Genomic DNA, 19,825 nt, shown 5'->3' on the forward strand with positions numbered 1-19,825 from the left:
CATCCTCTTAGGCAGTACACATGCGTTAATAAAGACAGAAAGAAGGGTACATAGTGTGTGTGTGTGTGTTTGTGTTCTGATCCCTGTGTGTTAATAAGTGCGCTCCTTCGATTTTTCTCTACCTGCTTTACATGTTAAATAAATTGTGAAATACTGAGTGAATTAGTGAGCGGTCCTTGCATGCTGAAGTATACTAGCTGTACAATTTACTCAGCATGATTGACAGAATTTGAGAACTATGGAAACAAGGGAGTATTATTATTATTATTATTATTATTTTATTATTATTATTATTATTATTATTATTAGTATTAGGTTTCATTTAAAGTTGTGCAATGTGTTTTTGCAATAAGTTTGCGCTCTAGCTAAAGGACTAGAGCAGATTATAAAGCAGCTATAATGATCTAAACTCCCCCCACCCCAACAGTTCTGAAGAAAACATTTTCTGTGCAAAGGAGGCAGGAGGGGAGACAGGCAGATGCTGCTGTCTGAGTTCAGACTATATCAAGCGCATCTTGCATCACACCTGGTTGACGGAGAGATTTAGTAGGATCAGAGCCTGGTATGACAGAAGCAGACAAAAAAGCTACAATGAGCTGGAATTATCACTGGCTGAGCTGAGCAAAATCTTCCAACTTTAACGTGGAATCCAACTTTTTTTTTTTCGGCGCCCCGTGGCTCTCTCACACACACACACCCGAAACCTGCTCAGTCTGCCCGGCTGCCTGATTTAGACGTGGTTAGAAGTAAGCGGAGAGGGCGAGCGCTGTTCCCTTCCAGCCAGCGACATGTGTCGGGTTTCAGTGACTATGCTAAAAATAACCCTGCCGGTAAAATCCCTGGTTGATTTACCGCTGCTGCTCCTCCTGCTAGTCACTTATGTGCAATACGACTGATTTGCATGATACAAAAAAAACCAAAAAAACCCAAAAATATATATATATATATATATATATATATATATATATATATATATATATATATAAAGTTAAAGGTACAAAAGTTCTGTTATCTCCTTGAGAGACATGACTGCCCATGTGCTCTATTAATTTGACTTTCATGGTGTGCTGCAACACGCACACGAAACAAGGTTGTTTTTTTTTTGTTTGTTTGTTTTTTGTTTTGATCGATTTTTATTTTTCTAGATACTTTAAGCTTACCTAAAGCAAGAAAGCAGAAATGAGTGTGGATTTACAGAAAACACACATGCTATGAGCACAAAAAAATAATGGTCTTGCATTCTCATAATTAAAAAAAAAAAAAAAACTGTAAATGTTTACTTCTTGGTGTTTTTAAACTTGACGTTACTCCCACAGAAATCTCCCACACTCCTGTGCATGAGGAGCTGGCGTTTCAGATGACCCCTGAGGAACACTACAGGCGGATGATGTCTGCGTTGAACGAACATGGCTCGTACGAGGAGCAGCAACAGCGCTTGTACCAGCTGGCAAACAGCATGGGCGTGCCCAGCCATGGAGGTAAGGGACCACGCCTGGGCTCACTTACAATCGCAACGATGCAATTCCTAATTCAATGCAATTGCAATGTAATTGTAGTTGAAGACCCTGACACACCTGCGTAATTGTAATTGTCATGTAATTGATGAATTATAGTTGAATTATGCTGGGTAGAATATATATGTTAATGTGGGTAGTTTATTCTACTTTTGAGTAGATTTGTAATTGTAATTGAACACTGTAATTGTAATGTCAGTAAACAATTCTGCTGTAATTGATTAGAAGTATAATTGACCCCTGTATGAGACTTTTTAATTAACAGGAAAAAAAAAAAAAAAAAAACATTTCCTACCAGTTATCGGAAGCCCCAAGAGTGGAAACGCACAGTATTTTGCTACATGATTAATGACTCTATCTGGCTTCTTTACAAGGAAACATCAATTTTTTTATAGGAGGACAAAAAAAAAAAAAAAAACACAACAATATATAGAGTAATAAAAAAAGAGTCTGCAGAAAAGAAAATGCTTGCGTTGGGGAGTGAAGGGCATGACAGAGCTTTATAACAGCTAATTAAAGCATGTGAAGGACTGAAGCGAGAGGTGCCAGCACCACCTGTCCATTTTGAACAGGAATCCTTTGCGTTGGCGGGTTTGCTGGGAGCTGTTTGTGGCGCACAGGTTCCTCGTGGGGGCTCGGTGTGGCGCGCATTGCTGCAATCAGGGTGGTGTTTGATATGCGCTGATGGTCCTGTTTAAAAGGGTTAACACTGTGCAGTGCTGAAAGGTGATTGCAACTGCATTTCTGTTTGTTCATTCTCGTAGCTAATAGACGAGGCTCTCTCTGTCCATCAGTCCTGAAGAAGCCACCCAGTGAAAATGTGCTTTAAAATGTATTACCCATTTCTATTCCTGGAGCCATCCTACCCAATGTCAAAATGTCAATCAGTGTGATTTCCTACTGTCAGAGTGCAGCGTTGTAAATAACAGACCCATCTGGGGTTTGTGCTGGTGAAGGATCGATGTAGCCTCTCTAATTGGCTGCAAGCCAGTCTTCTAAATTACCGATGCCATAGCAACTCCAAGTAGAGCCGTGCACCCCCTCTCTCTTCATATAATTAATTTATTAATACGGAAAGGGGGGGGGGGGGGGGGGGGGGGGGGGAGGCTTGGAAATTACAATAAAATACAAATTCTGATTCCAGAAATGTTAGCACCACATTATTTGGGCTGGAAACCTTCACCTCCCCCTTTTTTAAAACAGTATATATGCTTTTTTTTATTGTTTTAAGCATACAATCCCTGTAATCAATCCAAATTCCATTAAGATATCACTTGACATTAATTTGAAAAGCCTTAATTGCTTAACAGAAATCATACTCTTGATTTGCAATTATATTTGGAAACTATTGCATGACCTTTTGAGTGACGCTGAAATACTGGATACAAAGTCTGCTCGTGTAAAAAGAACCCGTCTAGCTGCTCTCTCTCTCAATCTCTCTCCCGACCCCCTTCCTCTCTGCATCCTTGTGCTGTGCTGTGTTTGCGTGCAGCCCCTTCAGAGCGCACCTGCATTCCGGCTAAAACTCTTTCATAAGAACATAAGAACATAAGAAAGTTTACAAACAAGAGGAGGCCATTCGTCTGGTTTGTTTTGGCAGGTGCTCCTCCAGCCCTGCCGTAGGGAAGCCGAATGCAGATTATTCATGCTGCGAAAGAAACTTCAGAGCGGCTGGCTGAGCCCGCAGAGCAGACTCTGCGCCTGTGCTGAGAGGGACGTGCCACTCCGAGCTGCACTGAGCCTTGGCTGAAGCAGATGTTTCAAGGGTGGTGGTGATGACAGAAGACTAAACAAAAACACTTGTCAAATTTAAAGAGACCAATTTGATCATAAACACATTGATTTTTAAAGATATTAGACACAATAACGAGGAGATTTATGAGCATTCAGGTCTGCTGAACAGTGGACCCTTAATTTTAAATAGCCCACCATGCCTTCAGGCTGTGTTTCCGTGAAGCAAATGGCATTAGCTTTGTTGCTTGTTAGTGTCAGGCACGTAATACACAGTTGGGTATGTCTCCCTCACACCCGACGCAGAAAATGTTGCGTGTAGTTTTAAGCTTTTAAACGCAGGGTGTTTCTGAATGGATCAAAGCAGAACTTTGCCGGTATCTGCCTTTACCGATTTGGTATCTTGTTCTTTGTTTTAGCAACCTCACTTGTGATAACACTGCAGTTTATCTTTTCACTTCCTGCCACCTTGTCCCAGCATGTGGAGAAGAGCTTGACAGCATTTAAATAGATAGGGATCTGGGCAGGGTGCCGCAATGTTGTCCCAACTCTCATGTGTACAGTACCTGCACCTGGGCTTGTGATTTAAGTCAGAGTAATCTTGATCTGGTGGCCGTCTGTCTCTCCTTTCTTTCTTTCTTTCTTTTTTACACGTTGAAATTTAAATTCATTCCAGTGCTCACGTCAAGAGGATCTCCACGACAGGCAGCAGCCACAAGGAGAAATCTGTATTTATTATTTTAATTGGTATTTAGAATTATATTACTGTAAGACCAGAGGGGGGAAAAAAGACACAGATCAGTATAGATATAGATTTGGATGGTTTTTGACCTGACCAGCACTTAAATTGAGCAATCTTCCAACTTCAGTTCTATTTTTTTAAAATACTTTTTAAATTAACTTCTAGTTGCAGGTTCAAATGCACATTCTCATAACCTTGTAATTCTGTGCATAAAAATACCTTTTGAGTGTGTACAAAAGTGAGCGACATATAGTGTGAGTTTAGAGCATGATTGGGGTATTTAAAGTTGTCATGAATGAATAAACATACATGTACGTAAAGACAAGGGACAGCAGTTGAGAATAGCAGGCAGTTGGTAGCTGAAAATACATGTAATTAATGGCTCAAATACAGGATCTGATTCTAAAGGATTCCTCACAGCACAAGACATAATGCATGACTACAAGGGCTGACCACAGTACCCCAGCCTCCCAGAGAACAGCAGGCTCTGCAGCACAAGTTTTCCATTGCAGATCCCTACAGAGCATCCTTTCATGCTTTTGAAGCTCAGACCAAGTTGAAAAGCCTGCGATGGATAGAAGTGATCTGCAGTGCAGTGTGCAGTACGCTCCTCTGTGGTGCCAGTACTGAGGGCCCCTGGATGCAGGTTGAAAGGGAAAAACAGTCTTGTGTGAAGGCAGGGAGGTCCCACAGGTTTAGTGTAGCTGAATCCCCTGGGAGAACGAGCCCAGCGCTTGATTCTGCCGGCGAGACGCCGAGGCAGAAAGTAAAACCTGTGGCTTACAGGAATAGCGGCATGCAGTGGGGGAGGGGAATCTCTCTCTGTGGTTACAATGAGGAGAGCACCTACAGCACAGGCTTCGTGGGTCTCTTCCCCAGAGGAGGGAGGGCTGGGGGAAACCAGTAAGTAGGTTACTTACCAAGGCGCTTTCCCTTAAGTTTCAGCCAACAAAAGCAATATTCACGTTAGAATATTACCATGAACAAGTGGGCACCTGTAACACATACATTACCATTGGTTAGTCTATCAACTATTCCATTGTTTAAAAGATACAGAAATAAAGACAGTATACTAATCACAGGTCCTTTTAAGGACTTAATAGTAAGTTTAGTGTTGTCACTATTGAGGGTATTACTCTATAATGGTGTGTGTATATATATATATATATATATATATATATATATATATATATATATATATATATATATATATTATTTATTTTTTTAAAATTCATTTTAAAAGATTTTCATGTATTATTCCAAGTTGGCATGTGTAGCTGGAACGAGTGACGACAGTGCTGCACACACAGTTCAGTTTCCTTGCTGAAAACGCTATGCAGGTGTATGTTTTCGTGTTCAGGGAAACCAGAGATTATGGGATAAATTCCTCAGTAATGCTGGTTAAAACGGATGAAGAAAAAGACACGAGAAAGAGGATGAGCAGAGGGTATTGGAATGCACGAGCCAAATCCAATAACCCTGGACAATGCTGTGAAGAAATGGAAGCTGTAAGTCCCGTGGCTTTTCATATGCAGGAACGGCAGCAAAAAAGAGCTCAAGTTGTCAAAAGAAATGCAGAAAGGGAAATGAGGTCTCTTTCAAGTCGCTGCGTTTTACCTTTCTTGCAGGCAAGAACCATCAACAGATATTTGCTGTGCAAAGATACAAAAACAGCACACTATTTATATCATTTTCTACCTTGGTTTTAATTTCTGGATTTTTAAAGGCCCAGACTCAGGAAACAAACTTCATAGTTATGCCATGGATTTTCTTTATAGATGTGTGTTGCTTTTTGGACTCTGAAGCTGTACAGCACAGGTTAATGGGAGAGTAAGCCAGAGAGGAGCGCTGACTGTACAGTCTGCTCACTGTGGAGGCGGAGCAGCTTTTTAAAGGTTGCCCTTTTTGCTTTCGCAGCTCAAGGCTAAGACCAAGGCATAGCTCTGAGTAGTGCAAATGAGTCACTGCTATAGATTAAAGAGAATAATAGAAATCGCTGAAGCTGCCACCAGCAAGGCACGAACCAAGGGGAGCAGGGCTTTTTAATTGAATTTTATTTTGAAGCTAGCGAACACCTTTTTAAAATAGCAATTCCCATCATTAGTGAACAGGGTACATACACATTGTATGTTCAGCAGGGTAGTGATAATGTATAGACATCCAATATATAAGGCTGATTTTTCTTCCTCGATTTTCTATATTGTGGATTGTGTGTGCTGTGCAAGGTGCTGGAGAGGTTATTGGCGCACTAGCCAACTTCTGCCATTAGTGAAATAAAAAGATCAATATCTGGGGTTCTGTACTGTAATATTTGTGTGCTGCTGGAGCCAATTCGCTTGTCTTTTTATATGCGTGGTGCGGAGACTCTGGAGTGCCTGTGTGCCTGTGAGATTTCCCAAATTAAAAAATATAATACAGAACAGGGAGGATTTTCCATTTAACGCCCTTTTTATTAGCTGCACAACTTATTTTCTTTGCAAGGCTAAATGGGTAATTATCTAACAGTGCTTCATACCCGGGCTCCTCTTCACCAGTAGACAAGCAAGTCCATTTATAAATCTTAAAAAATTGAAAATGACTTTTTGGCTTGTAAACTTAATTGAAACATAACAGCGCATCTTCTAAAACTCCTCTTTTTAACCGCTCCGTCTTTTTATTTTCTGAAATCTTTTTTTCATTTGCGCTCCGATGCAGGGATTTACTATAATACCCGACACAGAGGGAATTTGCAAAGATAGAAAATCGAAGCCCTTTCTTGTGGTGCGTTGGATAGGAGGTTCATAATTGCTATTATATTATTTAAATACAGCTTTTATTATTCTGCTGTCCTTGCAGTGCTCTGAATGTCCATAGGTTGTAATAATGCATTAAAATGAATTCATAGTACTAAGAACTAGTAATTTAGAATACTCTGGAAAAGCAGTTTGATTGTTGCCTGCCTGACGTGCAACTGTTTAATGCTTCAATTAACAAGAAGTGGGTTTCACGCATTCAGTGTGTTCTTAGTGTGCACCTCTGCATTAAACAGTAGGTGTGGAAAACCCCTGTAATCTTCTTTTGAAAAATCAATGTTGATTTACAAAAATGACTCAATTAAACAGAATTGACATTTAATGCAGGTTCAGATGTTCTGTTCAACCCTGCATGAAGGTGGGGAAGTGGGTTATATGCACAGTACTTCCAATAAAATCAACACAGAGGTGTGAAATCTGGGTTTACAGCTTGGACAAACAAGTCCTCCAGACTGCACAGTAAATACATTCGCGACCAGAACTGTTCATGTCATTTGGGTTTAGGGCAAGCTTGGCACGGAGTGAAGGCTGGGAATCTTATATAAATGAAAAGCTTGGTGGGGTTGTGGTTTGGGAGGTAGCTATGAAAATTGCCCTTGATGGTATATCCATGCGTTCTGAATGCAGTTGTAATGTGGTTGACATACAAGGCAGTAATGAATTGAAATTCCACTTCTCTCTCTTCTAGACATCTTGCGGGCCCGTCAGGAAGCAGCGGTAAGGAACTCCAATGCCATGGAAGCTCATCTCCCTTCGGGCACCAACTCATCCAGCCAGAGGAGAAAGCAGGGTCTGCCCCAGCACCGCGACGCACACTTCTCAGAACGGTACAGCTTCACACTGCTTTATTTTACCAGGTGTTGCCTTATTTGTCATCCACATGTCCTGACCGAAGCTTTCCAGATCTCTGTGCGAGGTTTGTCAGATTGCATTTAAGATCTAACACCATTTACATGTATTAGGACTTGTATTCTGGGATGCAGTCTTTAATATTGTGAGAACCTGTAATATAGCTGGCTTTTGCATTTCAGATGTGCATTCTATATACAGTATATCTTATTTATCTTATGCCATGTTGTATAATATGACTATTTAACACAGTACTGCCAAATGCATCCCTGACATAAACCATCTACTGAAAATTAAAGAGACGTTAAAGCTCTCTTAAAAGTTTTGATTTCAGCATGTTTATGCAAAAAAAAAAACAATGCAGCGATCCTTAATTTGTATTCTTGTGCAAGTGGAATTCTATACATATAATCTGTACCTATGATCAATGTTACATACTGGAAGTTATACATAATGTATTATTATATACATATAAATGGCCGAAACAAACAACAGTAAAAAAAAACTCCAGTTAATAGGATGTGCCAGTTGGCCTCTCCACTCTGCATTCCTGTTCAGTTTCATCTTGTCCAGCTGTATTTATAAGACTCTTAACACACCAGTGCTTGGGGCAATATGCTGACAACTAGCCCCCTGTATTAGTGTGTGTCAGGCACTCAGAATTCTCTCTGCCTCTCCTGTACACCTCCTGAACAGAGTAAATGCAGCGGGAGAAGCTGGGTAATTGTCAGTCGATTATTTATGTAGTGCAGGGAACGAAAGTATCAATAATGGGAGAAGCAAGGGGCTGTGAGCCGCCCAGTGTGGTGGTGTTAAATTTCCATTTGTGCTTCCTGTCGGCAGCTCTGCGGGGATCAGGTTGGGCTGTGAACCGCTGCGGGTTTGCTGAATAGAATAATTAGCCACATAGGACTTTGCTGTATTAGCTAGTGCTAGAAAACTGGAGGTGGGAGTGAGAGCGTTTTTTTTTTCTTTTTTCTTTTACCCTTTCAGCGCCTGGCTTTTGTGAACTCTTTGTCCAAATGGGTTTGAAAAATGAACCGTTGTCTACCTTTTTACTATATAAACCAAAGACAAGGCTTGATTTTGTTTTATTGTTTTGTTTTTTGTTGTTGTTGAACAGCGTGAAGAGAACCTAGTTTCCAAGTTACAAATGATTTTAGAAATATGTTCGGTACACATTTTGTTTACCCGTTGGGGTTGGTCATTCATGTTTTTTTTTTAGTTCCGCAGACAACAAAATTAACATTTCAGTCTCTTGGATATAAGGACTGCAGAATTTAATAAAAAACACTAGCCATGCTCTCTCTTCAGAATGAGTTGTACCTTGTTCAACTGTGGTTACATTGGATACATTTATCCAATGTAAAGTGGACCATATTGCCACTCATCTGCATGAGGTAGTAAAGATCTAGTTAGTGTCCGAGCTGAGCAGCTTTACAGTGAAACGTGTGTTTGAAAGGAAGTGGAAGACTGGTATTTAGATGGTTAAAGAAAGAAGCTCTCTTCCTATCCTTCACCAGAGCCTAACCTGGCATTGATTTTTCGCAGTTGATTATCTGAAGGCCATTAGCACTTATTGTTAAAAACAAATCATTACAGGAGTCAATACTTTTTAAAGCCATGCAAACCATTTGTCTCGGATTAAATGGCATATCGCATTTAACAACCTGCGGGCAAATCCTAATGCATTCAGCCTGTGAGCTAGCAGTTTAAACACATACTGGTCCACCAAAACAACACAAAAAAAACCTCAGACATTTTTATAAGTCGGATTTCTTGCTGAAGACATGTTTTTAAATGTGTTTGTGCAGAAATATTTCTTTATACTTGGAGATTTTCTGGTTGAGGACTGTAAGCTTATCACTATAATGCCATTTAAGACTTGGCTTGACAGAGCTGTTCTGTTATATATATATATATATATATATATATATATATATATATATATATATATATATATATATATATATATATATATATATATAAATAACATTATATAATATTATATAATTAAGATTTATTTTTTATTATTATTTTAAAATAATTTTCTATTTTCCTACCCCTATTTTATGTGTGCATTTGTGTGCTTTTGTGTAAAACGCTTTCTTAAAACACTAGCAGTAAAGAAAAGATGTGCTTCAGATCACCAGCAACACAGTCACTGCGGTGAAACGGTTAAATGCTGCCTGATTCCTAAAATGCTTCCTATGAAACTAACAGCACGTCTGGCGGGGACGTCTCCCCATGATTACAGCTAATTACGATCGAACGGACGCCTCCTCGCCTCCGTCCTGCAGCTTTAATTGACCGTTATTCATCTACAGGCTGTCCGGGGCGGCAGAGTGCTTGGCAGCCCTGGCGACCGTGGCCTTGGCTAATTGTGAGGCCTCAGGGATTAGGCCAGGTGATTACACACTTCACAGTGTAATTACATAAGCATCGCTTGGCTGCTGCCCCGGCTCGGAGCCGAAGGTCATGGGCTGCGTTCCCCGAGATTAATTGGAGCTGCCACTGAAGTGCCAGCCACTGGCGGAGCGGTTATACGATTAGCATTAACATTTCAGCAGCAGTGGATCGATCGATGATTTTCTCTCCCTCCCTTTCCCAGACAACAATCAGTTTAGAAGTGAGCAAGGAGGAACATTTATTATTAGGGTACAATTTGGATTCTGATGATTTTTTTTTTTTTTTTCACGCTCTTTAATTTTAAATTTTTTTAACCCAACCTAGTGGCCAGACTCCTGAAACAGAAATAAATAGCAAAGCACTTAAGTGATATGAGAAATACTTTTTAAAGGGTACTAATGTGTTAAGATGAGTTTTTTTTATTTGTTTAGAAAAAAAAGGGATTTAAACGGGGCTTGTAATGGGATTTCAGAGACGCGCACAGCTGTTCCAGGCAACTCGTCATCCACTGGATGTTGCTTTGGGGTGCCCAATTATAAACTGGCCCTAGAGGGTTAAATATGCCATTTCAGCTGTAAGAAACTGATCTTTCTTTCACTCCCCCCCTCTCTGCAAGCCCCCGGTCTCTCATGAGAGAGGCAGCTGTGGAAGAGTAGAGGAGCCAGTCTTGGGGAAAATGATTGTAATTACTGGTCTGTAAGGGACTGCAAGATACCACCTTTTCATAGGCTTAACTCAGGGGGGTGGAAAGAGTTGTGTTAATTAAGAAACCCTTAAGCTTGCAGCTTGGGTAAAGGCAGCGGCATTCTTCCTGCTGCCAGAGTATGACAGGCTCTAATTGTGTATTCAGAGCTCATTACAGGTGGTGGGGAAGGGGGGGGGCTTATAGAGGTTTCCTTTTTTTAATTTCTGGATAGGTTTGAAAACTTTGTGCATGAACAGCCTGTAGCCAAGACATGACAAAACTAATCTCCAGTGCAGTCAGATGGAAGCGGAGTCTGAGAAAGCACAGAGTCTGAATTAGAACAACACTGGAGGATCGCCTATATTGTGTTTGCTTTTCACTGTCTTTGAGATCAGGACCCATCCAAAAGCAGCACTTGAATTGTAAACCACGCACCCAGATAACTGCTTGTAGGTTCCAGTTTCCTTGAGACCAGGAAGACTGAGGCTAGCGTTTACTGGAATGAGCAGTAGATAATAAGAGGGAAGAAGACTAGCAGTCGGATCAGTGTTGACTCAGTGTGATCTACGAAAGACAGCACACTTAACCGCAGCAGTACGATTACAGTTCCATTCTTTGTATTTCATTTTTTATTAGGATTTTCTCTAAACTCAACCCAGATGTGTATGTCTTTTGGACGGTCACCTCCGCAAAGCAGTACTGTAACTCCCTGCTTTCAGCATGTTCCTATTTTACACTGAAACCCTTCCACTGGGAAAAAGTATACTTGGTAAACAAGCCAGTTTTTCTCATATTGAAATAACGAAAAGCTGTGGTACCGGGAACAATTCCCTATGGTGGCATCAAACTGATATTCCACTACGTTTACTAACAAGGGACAATGTGGCTGTAACTGGCATCTTTTAGAAATGAACCACCGTCAAGCTGCTGAATAGGAACACCTGCAAGTCTGGTACAAATCAAAATGTGTTCTGCCAACCTGATTAACAAAAACCAGGTCAAGGGTCAAGTCATGTTCTAGAGTAATGCATTATCTGCTTCTATTCAAACCCTAACCAATCAGAGTGGTCTCCCAAACTCACACTGTTCTGGAATTAACGCTTTCCTTTTTTTTTTTAACCCTCACAGAGAGATGTCACATCCGCCTCCTTTGCTGTCACCACAGAACGCTCCACACATTGCGCTGGGCCCTCATCTGAGGCCTCCATTTCTGGGAATGCCTTCCGCTCTGTGCCAGGCACCAGGTTAGTAAGGGCTGACTTTCAACTAGCACTCGAGAAACCGTTTATAGCTCAACGATTCCTTTCATGGCCAGGGGCAGCCAGATGGGAGTTGTAGTGGGGAGGAAAATTAGAAGCATTTGCCACATACGTGCACACACAGCCCTGATGAATTTTTTACGCAGCTCTAACCCCAGTGATTTTGTGATTTACATACGAAGCTTCAACTCCCTGTTGTCACAGAATGCAACAGAGCAGATATCTGAAACTCTGACAGACTCAGTTAGCAGGTGCTTGTGGATGTAAGGTTGTGTGAGTTACTGAAGTTTTACAAGAAACAGCCTAATAGTGATAACAAGTACAGCCCATTATAGAGAACAGAATTTGCTGCATGTTTACAGCCTCAGCTTCCCAGTAGGAACTGGAAGCAGCAATCACTGAGGAATAACAGCAAGTCCGTATAGAACAGTTTAGACGGTACGCAGGCTTGTCATTATAAACCAATCAGTGCTGTCCTGATTGGCTTTGGTGGCCCTACACTCACTGACAGTGAAATAAAAGCAATGCCTGTATGATAAAGTGCGTCATGATCCTGTCCCCCATGCACAGGTTATGGGTTTCTGCAGCCTGCACAGGCGGAGATGTTTGCACGGCAACAGGAGATGCTGCGGAAACAGAACCTGGCAAGGTAGGGTGTATCACAGAGAAACAAGATTCCCTTGTCAAAGAGTCTGAAAGATTTGAATTCAGAAGTCTGTGCTCCAGCAACGCAATTAAAACGTTAACATTTTGTCAACGCGTGATTTCCTGCCTAATCTAGCGGCAGACATCGGATGGTTTTATATGTTCTGGCATATCACAATGGAAATTGCAGCTGAGCTTTGCTTGCCTTATCTAGGGGCACCACCTGATCCTGCTTTGCACATTTCTGCTTCAGAGTCCAAACCTACTGTAGTAGCCCTTGCTATTTTACACAGGTAGAATATTAGGTACCATTTATAACACAAGCAGTCTAAACTCTTGTAATATCAGTTTGGTATATTTCAGTTGTAATACATTTCTTAGATGATGGAACTGTAGATTGCAGAACATAGAGGTTGATACCTGGTCAGTGCTGCCTCTTATTAGTTTTTAAGTTGGCAAAATAGCTTAACTGTCCTATATAAACATATAGTTTAAAAAAACAAAAACAAACCAAAAAAACTGCTTATGAGGGCCATTTTATTATAGAACAGTGTACTGGGTTTTTTGTGCAGGTATTAGTTGTCTACTGTGGTTAATTAATCAACAACAAAAGCCCCTGCCAATACTGTGGTTTGAAGTAAAGTATTTCATTTTGACTGAGATCTGCTTGTCTGCCCCCACCCCCCCAAAGGTTGGAGATGTCAGCTGAGCTACTGCGGCAGAAGGAGCTGGAGAACTTACACCGGCAACGTCTGATGACGGACCCCCTGTCGCTGCACCCTGGCATACCCCCGGACCACCCGGCCCTGCGCAACCTTCACGACATCCCCGACGGACACCCGCTGCGCGAGGAAATCTCCCGCCGCAATGCCATGCTCGTGCTGCGCCACAACAACACGCCGCTGCTCTCCCTTAATCACCAGGGGGTGGCGGGGAGCACCCAGCCCAAGGAGCCCAGCTCTCGAAAGGGCTCCCGAAAGGGGGGGAACCACCGGAACGAACTGCAGAGCCCCCCCGAGGCCAAGGACCAGCTGGGGGACACCCGGGCTCGAGACGGTGTCACGGACTGCAACCACGAGGAAATGAAGGACTCGGAAAGCGACGCTGAAGTCGGCGACGACAAAACGGAGGGCTTGCTAAAGTCCGACAGTGGTGCCTCTGAACACAAGGACGGCAAAGAGACAGTGAAGCCCTGTGAGGGCATGAAAGAGTTAAAGGAGACGTCTGTTGGTCAGAACGCGCCCTGCGGTTCCACAGGGGCAGAGTCACCAAGCCACCCCTTTGGTCCAGGAATCAACAAAAACGAAGTTAAATACCTGCCACCTGGAGCAGCACCCCCGCCACTGCCTCTGCCGTTTGGGTTTCCATATGCTGCCAGCCCGTATTTCCACACCGGTAAGGCAACTTTACAGTCCAAATACCAATCTGAGAGAAAATTGCTTGTGATTTTGTTATCTTGGGTGTGACCCAAAAGATACACATCTCTGCTTTAAACCAGAGCGGTGATGCAGGACTAGAAAACACATATCTTAATGGAAACTATTTCTGGAAACAGAAAACTGGTTACAGTTACTGAACATACAGACAGTGTGTTTTAGGGTTCAGATGGGCAGTCTTTAACAATATATTTTAAAAAAATTGCATTTTGGATGCCGACTGTCAAATGTGAAAATTGATCTAGTCGTCCGTAATGTAAATTAATTGCTTGGTCAGGGAAGATTGATCACAGGGGCTTTTCTGTTTCAAGGCTATTGGCTCTGCCGTTCCCAGCTTTTCCTTGTATTACTCAACTCCCTGCTAATTACATCAGCCAACGATCATTTGTGTCATCAGTCTGCATGTCAGTCATTCAGAAAGCGGGTTGGCGAGGGGATATGGTCGTGGGTCTGTTTCTTTTTCATGCCTTTTTAAAAAGATTATTCTGCTGCTGTGCTTCTAAGTATTTGATGGTGGTGGTGGATCAGGGAGGGGGAGCTCTTGCAAATTCGTTAACCACAAAAAGGACCTGGCAATCCCCCTTGGCTGCAGCTTTGACAAACCCACTCAGTTTTCATGCAAGAAGTCAGACTTGCATGAAAGGGAAACTGAAACCCAAACCCAGTCTTGTTTGGAATGAAAAAAAAAGGTCTCTGTGTATTACTGAGAAAGATACTACACTGAATCTCTCTCTCTTCAAAAAAGTCTTTGGACACACTTCTTAGAGAATAAAATATTTGGCACTCCATTATAATAAGGAAGTAACTAATTTTGAAAGCTGCAGCCAGATCACCTCGGAGACGCACCGACTTCAGCCTCCGCTGGGAGTCACAGGAGCCGAGTTTAATCCCACTCCCTCCGCTCACTGAGCCGTAGCGCTCCCTCTCCGTTTAACCCTTCAGTGAAGCTTGAAGCTTCAAACAGGAGAGGAAGGCAGGCTTTAGCTAAGAACCGAATCTTTCAAAACATCTGTGCATTTTTATTCATTTACCCGCCGTTTGCCCCTCACCGTGTTTGCATTCACGTTCAAGTGTCTTCCTTTGGTTTTGCAGTTGGTCATTTTGTGCACACTGTGATGAGGGGGCATGATTTTAAGAAACAGGAGCGCTCGCACAACACTAACCAATTTCAAATGGCATAATAAAAAATAAATCTAAACATTTTGAAAAAGCAGCCTGGCCCACATGCCTTTTCCTTGGCCTTTGAGCCGGAACAGCCCTTGCTCTGCAGCTGAGGAACATTATCCAGATGAAATCCATTACGAGGATTCTTCCAGAGCGAGACCTCCTGCAGGAAGAGGCTCGGGAGCTGACCTTTCCTGAACCCTCTAATAGAGGGGGTCATTAACGTGGCCGTGTGCTGGATAGAAAGCATTCAGCCTGGTGTCTATGCGGGCTCCTAATGATTTACACTTCCTCTCTCCCTTCGCTCAGGCGCCATGGGAGGTCTCTTTTTAGACGGAGAGGAGAGCTCCATTGTGGAGGACATCAGCAAATGGACAGTTGATGACGTCTGCAATTTTGTGAGCGGTTTGTCTGGCTGTGCGGAGTACACTCAGGTGAGTGAAGCACAGGCATGCTATTCCTGTTAAAGGGATGGCAGTGCCCCCATACTGTTTTGAAAAATATTTAGGGAGAGAGATTTGGTAAGCCCATAGGAGGGAGGCCCATGTGTCTACACAGCCAATACTACTATTGGGGATTGTAAACAAACTGCATTAAACCTGCTTCAAAGTAGAATACATAAGCATACACGATGTAGTAAACAGACAAGGACTAGCATGTTAAATACAGGGTGGTTACACTGTTGCAGATGCTGGTATTAGACACAATTCAGCTGTTTTAATTTGGTAGGAAACCATTTTTGTGTGCCCAACTGAGCGATTTAATATATAATATATATATATATATATATATATATATATATATATATATATATATATATATATATATATACTATATACTTAATGATTTGTTGGAGGCAAAATAAGAACCATAAGATCCACTGTTCTTGAAAGCTATCGACGGAGAAACGTTGCCTCTCCTATCAGAAGAGCACTTGCTGAATAACATGGGGCTGAAACTTGGACCTGTACTAAAAATAAGGTCGCAGGTATGCATTTTAGAAAACACATCACGCTTTCAGTAATTTTACTAAATGAGATTTACAAATTCTCTCATAGCACGTGGATGCATACATAAAAAAGCAGCACTCTTCCCATCTGCATTATGAGTTTCATAATGAAATCGCCAGGGAGATGAAATGACCCTGAACCTTTCTTTATTACCAAGGGGAATCAGTGTAGAATCGGCTTATAAGATTCAGAACAGAAATGCAGAACACCAACCCTTATTAGAAAGGATTCCGAGTGTTAAATCTATGTGTTTCACACATTTATACTTTACCTTGGCTCTCAATCAGATGAAACCTTGTTAAAATCGCCTTTGTTTTATTGCAAAAGTCCCATAGTGGAAGGGGTCTAACTTGGAAACACTATGTACAATTTCTTATCTAAAGAGCTAAAAAGCTGTTTTGAAGCAGTGCTGTACATGCATGTGGTATGGCAGTCCTGCACGTTTTCTTATTTGTAAATCCCTTCTGCATGTGGAGTAGTGTTTTCAAAATGTGGAGCAACATACACTGTGCTGTGTATCTCTTGTACACATCATAGTGGCACCAAAGTCACCGGAATCTTCCTGCGAGAGAGGATTTGGTTTCTGCGCTGTAGCCTACTCCCTGCACTAGGGCACACTGTATCAGGCACACTACTGAGAGTCAACATTTACCCTTCCCTTCCCCGCCATGCCATGGGAAGGGTTTTAGAAAGAATTGGCACTACAAAGCACATGTTGTATACAAGTCTTTTAGAGCTAGCCTGCACCGTGCTGTTTTCTTTACTGACTGGATGCAGGAGACACCATTTCCATTGTACAACATGTTCTTTGTATTGATTGCAGCTGCTGCGCACAATATAAAGTAGTGTTGCTCCAAGACAGCGTGAGTATTCAGTATAGCTGGTTACAGGGTCACTTTCTTACCACAGGAACGCCTTCATATCTAGTTGATGCCCCGATGCACCAGTAAATAACCTACCACTACAGGAAGTGGTCGTTTTTTGTTAAACACTTTCTGTACACCCACTTCTAATGAACAGACAGTGATTATCTGCAACACAGCTATGCTAAAGCCAATTCATCTGTGTGTCTCACACACTGCTGTTTCTGTATTCCGCAGGTCGCCAAGCGCATTGGCAGAGTGCTCTACATGACTAGCTTTCCCTTGGCATTCCCGCTCCAACCATCTGCTCTACGCCCCCCAGAGCGGGAGCTGCCTCCCCCTGAGAACAGACCCTCCTCGACGGGTAGCGTGTCCTCTCCCTACAGCAGCCTACAAGCCAGTCGCATCTCGCCAAAGCAGGAAAATGGAAACTCTTCCTCAGCAGGAATCAGCGACACCACAAAACCACCATCTTAAATCAAGAGATGGCTTTTCAAACTCCGGCCAACAGCAGCAGAGCAGCACTCGGAACCGACCCACAGAGGAAAAATTAAACACAAATCAAATCAGGTTTGTGTTTTGACCGAATTCCTTTCAAAATGACTTTCGTAACTTTCAAAGTTCAAGATGTTTTTTTTTTTTTTTTTTTTTGAGGCAGCAGCACAGGTATAGAATCCAAAATTCAGTGGGGATGGGAATGAGGAAAACAAGCAGACAGGAAGTGCGTTCCAGAGAGAGAGAGAGAGAGAGAGAGCAGACAGCTGCTCTCCAACAGCTTGCCAAAAAACTCAAACTGTTCTGTCGGGCAGACAGAAGCTAAAGGGATAACTTTGCTGACGGGAACTGCACTTGTGCTGAATATTCAGCATACAAAGAGAGCCTTGATTTATTAGATTTTTTTTTCCCCCCTCCTTGCCCACACACAACCATCTGAAATGGAAAAGAACTCTCGCAACATACTGGCAACTATGCATTCCAAGGATCTATACCAAAGATTGAAGGACATGATCCAAGTTTACACCATTGTGGTACAGACTTCCGTGGTTGTCGCTGACTATATGAACACTGGGCCAACACTTTTGTTTCTGGACAATGCAGGGCAAATAAGGGGCCATGCTGTAACCTGGGACTGCTAGCAGGTACAAATATTATTCAAAGACTGATCAGCAAATCAGCAGGTGTCCCTCAGACTCAATAGTCACCAACCGTGGCTTTTTTACTTGCCTATACACAGGAAAGAAGAAAGTGCCTCATCACAGAGGTCATTGATACAGCACAGCTCTACTATGGATGACAACTTAAGATTTCTAGATTATAAAAGATAGATATCTTTACCTGGACACATTTACTATTGTGGGGAAATTAACAAAATAGCCTACTTGTACAGCAGTGTCCAAAACAAATCCTAAACGTTACAAAGTGGTACTTTTTGTTATGTGTAGTTGCACGTTTAATTTTTTTTTTTTGTTTAAGAAAATATGAATTGCTAGCTTTGGTTGGTACTAATTTCTATTGTAATAAAATCCCACCTTAAATGCTGCTCTTTATGGCAACTCAAAAAAATAAATATATATTTAACTTTTTTTTTTTTTGTGTTGTAGGTTGGCACTATACAGTAGATATTCATTCCCTAAAGAGGATTCCAAAGATGAACCTTAAAAACATTTGTTTCACTCTAATCAGGAGATGTACGGCACAAGGCTCTTTATGCAATTATCTTTGAATTTGACCTAAATGTGTAAAAAACAGTGGAAATGAAATGGTCTGTAAATTTACCCAGTTGTTTGGTCTGTTTTCGCTTTGTCATTCACTTTCGGTGAAATAAATCCCTTCAATAAACAAAGCCTTTGACTCCTTACAAAAGCCGTTCTGTGAACTTAAGCAACACGCACAGTAAATTACTAAGTGTATTATACAGGAGTCAGATTTAACAGTGCAGTATGTGAAACATGTTTAACTAAGTATATGCATGTGAAACCTATTTAAGATTCCACAACCTTTTTTCAAATAAATGTAACTTGACATCGGCATGAAACAAACATATGGTTGCATGCTACAGTGGGTCCTAAACACTGCACAGTATATTACTGCAATTTCATATGCATACGGTACTACTTACTTCAAGGTCAGTAAACGCATTATAGAGCACCGACCTTCTGTATCCCAAGACTGCTAACACTGCATCAACATTCAGGGGATGAGATATGAAACTTCCAAGCAGCACAGTGTGTTTCTTTAGCAGAGCTGCGCGCAGCAGGGGTCAATCTCCTTCGTGATTAAATAAACAGTTACCCTCCGGAGGGAATGAGGGGAAGAAAACAAAAATAAAATTAAATAGAACCATCTTTGGTCCTTTGCCACCTCTGCTCTACGGTTGGCTGCAGATCAAAGCTGTCATTGGCAGACTATTGCTGTAAGGAAGCCTACAGCTATTTTGACCCACTTCTTCCAGTGTCCCGAGGCAAGGACAACCCTGACAGGGATCTATGTAGTGAAAGAATAAAAATTAAAATAAAAGCTACCAAAAAAACAAAAAAAAAACAAAAAACACACATGATTATTCTGGGTTCATTAGAAACATTCTCACAATTATAAAAATGTGTCATTTAGTGCAGTTAGGCCTTAGAAAATGCTGCTGCATCTGTATTTACTTTTTCCTCCAGAAAAAGCAGTACTTGTTTTACATCCCCACTCCTGAACTGAAATGCATTACCTGCTGTGCTGGC

General features: G+C 41.7%; 1 protein-coding gene across 2 annotated transcripts in view; it reads left to right on the plus strand.

The window, feature by feature from the left end:
• Positions 1-19,777, plus strand: part of LOC121329100 (sterile alpha motif domain-containing protein 11-like) — a 56,752-nt gene extending 36,975 nt beyond the window's left edge. The window contains exons 6-13 of one of the 2 annotated variants that reach the window (XM_041274439.1): positions 1,317-1,478; positions 7,468-7,606; positions 11,851-11,966; positions 12,552-12,630; positions 13,318-14,021; positions 15,536-15,688; positions 16,120-16,214; positions 17,337-19,777. In XM_041274439.1, the coding sequence (XP_041130373.1) occupies positions 1,317-1,478; positions 7,468-7,606; positions 11,851-11,966; positions 12,552-12,630; positions 13,318-14,021; positions 15,536-15,688; positions 16,120-16,214; positions 17,337-17,576 (1,688 nt within the window). In that variant the 3' untranslated portion in view covers positions 17,577-19,777. Of the gene's footprint in view, positions 1-1,316; positions 1,479-7,467; positions 7,607-11,850; positions 11,967-12,551; positions 12,631-13,317; positions 14,022-15,535; positions 15,987-16,119; positions 16,215-17,336 lie in introns of those variants that run through there. The other variant, XM_041274438.1, reaches the window with a different exon arrangement.
• Positions 19,778-19,825: the final 48 nt, after the last annotated feature.

The sequence above is a fragment of the Polyodon spathula genome, chromosome 16 (genome assembly GCF_017654505.1).
Source record: "Polyodon spathula isolate WHYD16114869_AA chromosome 16, ASM1765450v1, whole genome shotgun sequence".
Lineage (NCBI taxonomy): Eukaryota > Metazoa > Chordata > Actinopteri > Acipenseriformes > Polyodontidae > Polyodon > Polyodon spathula.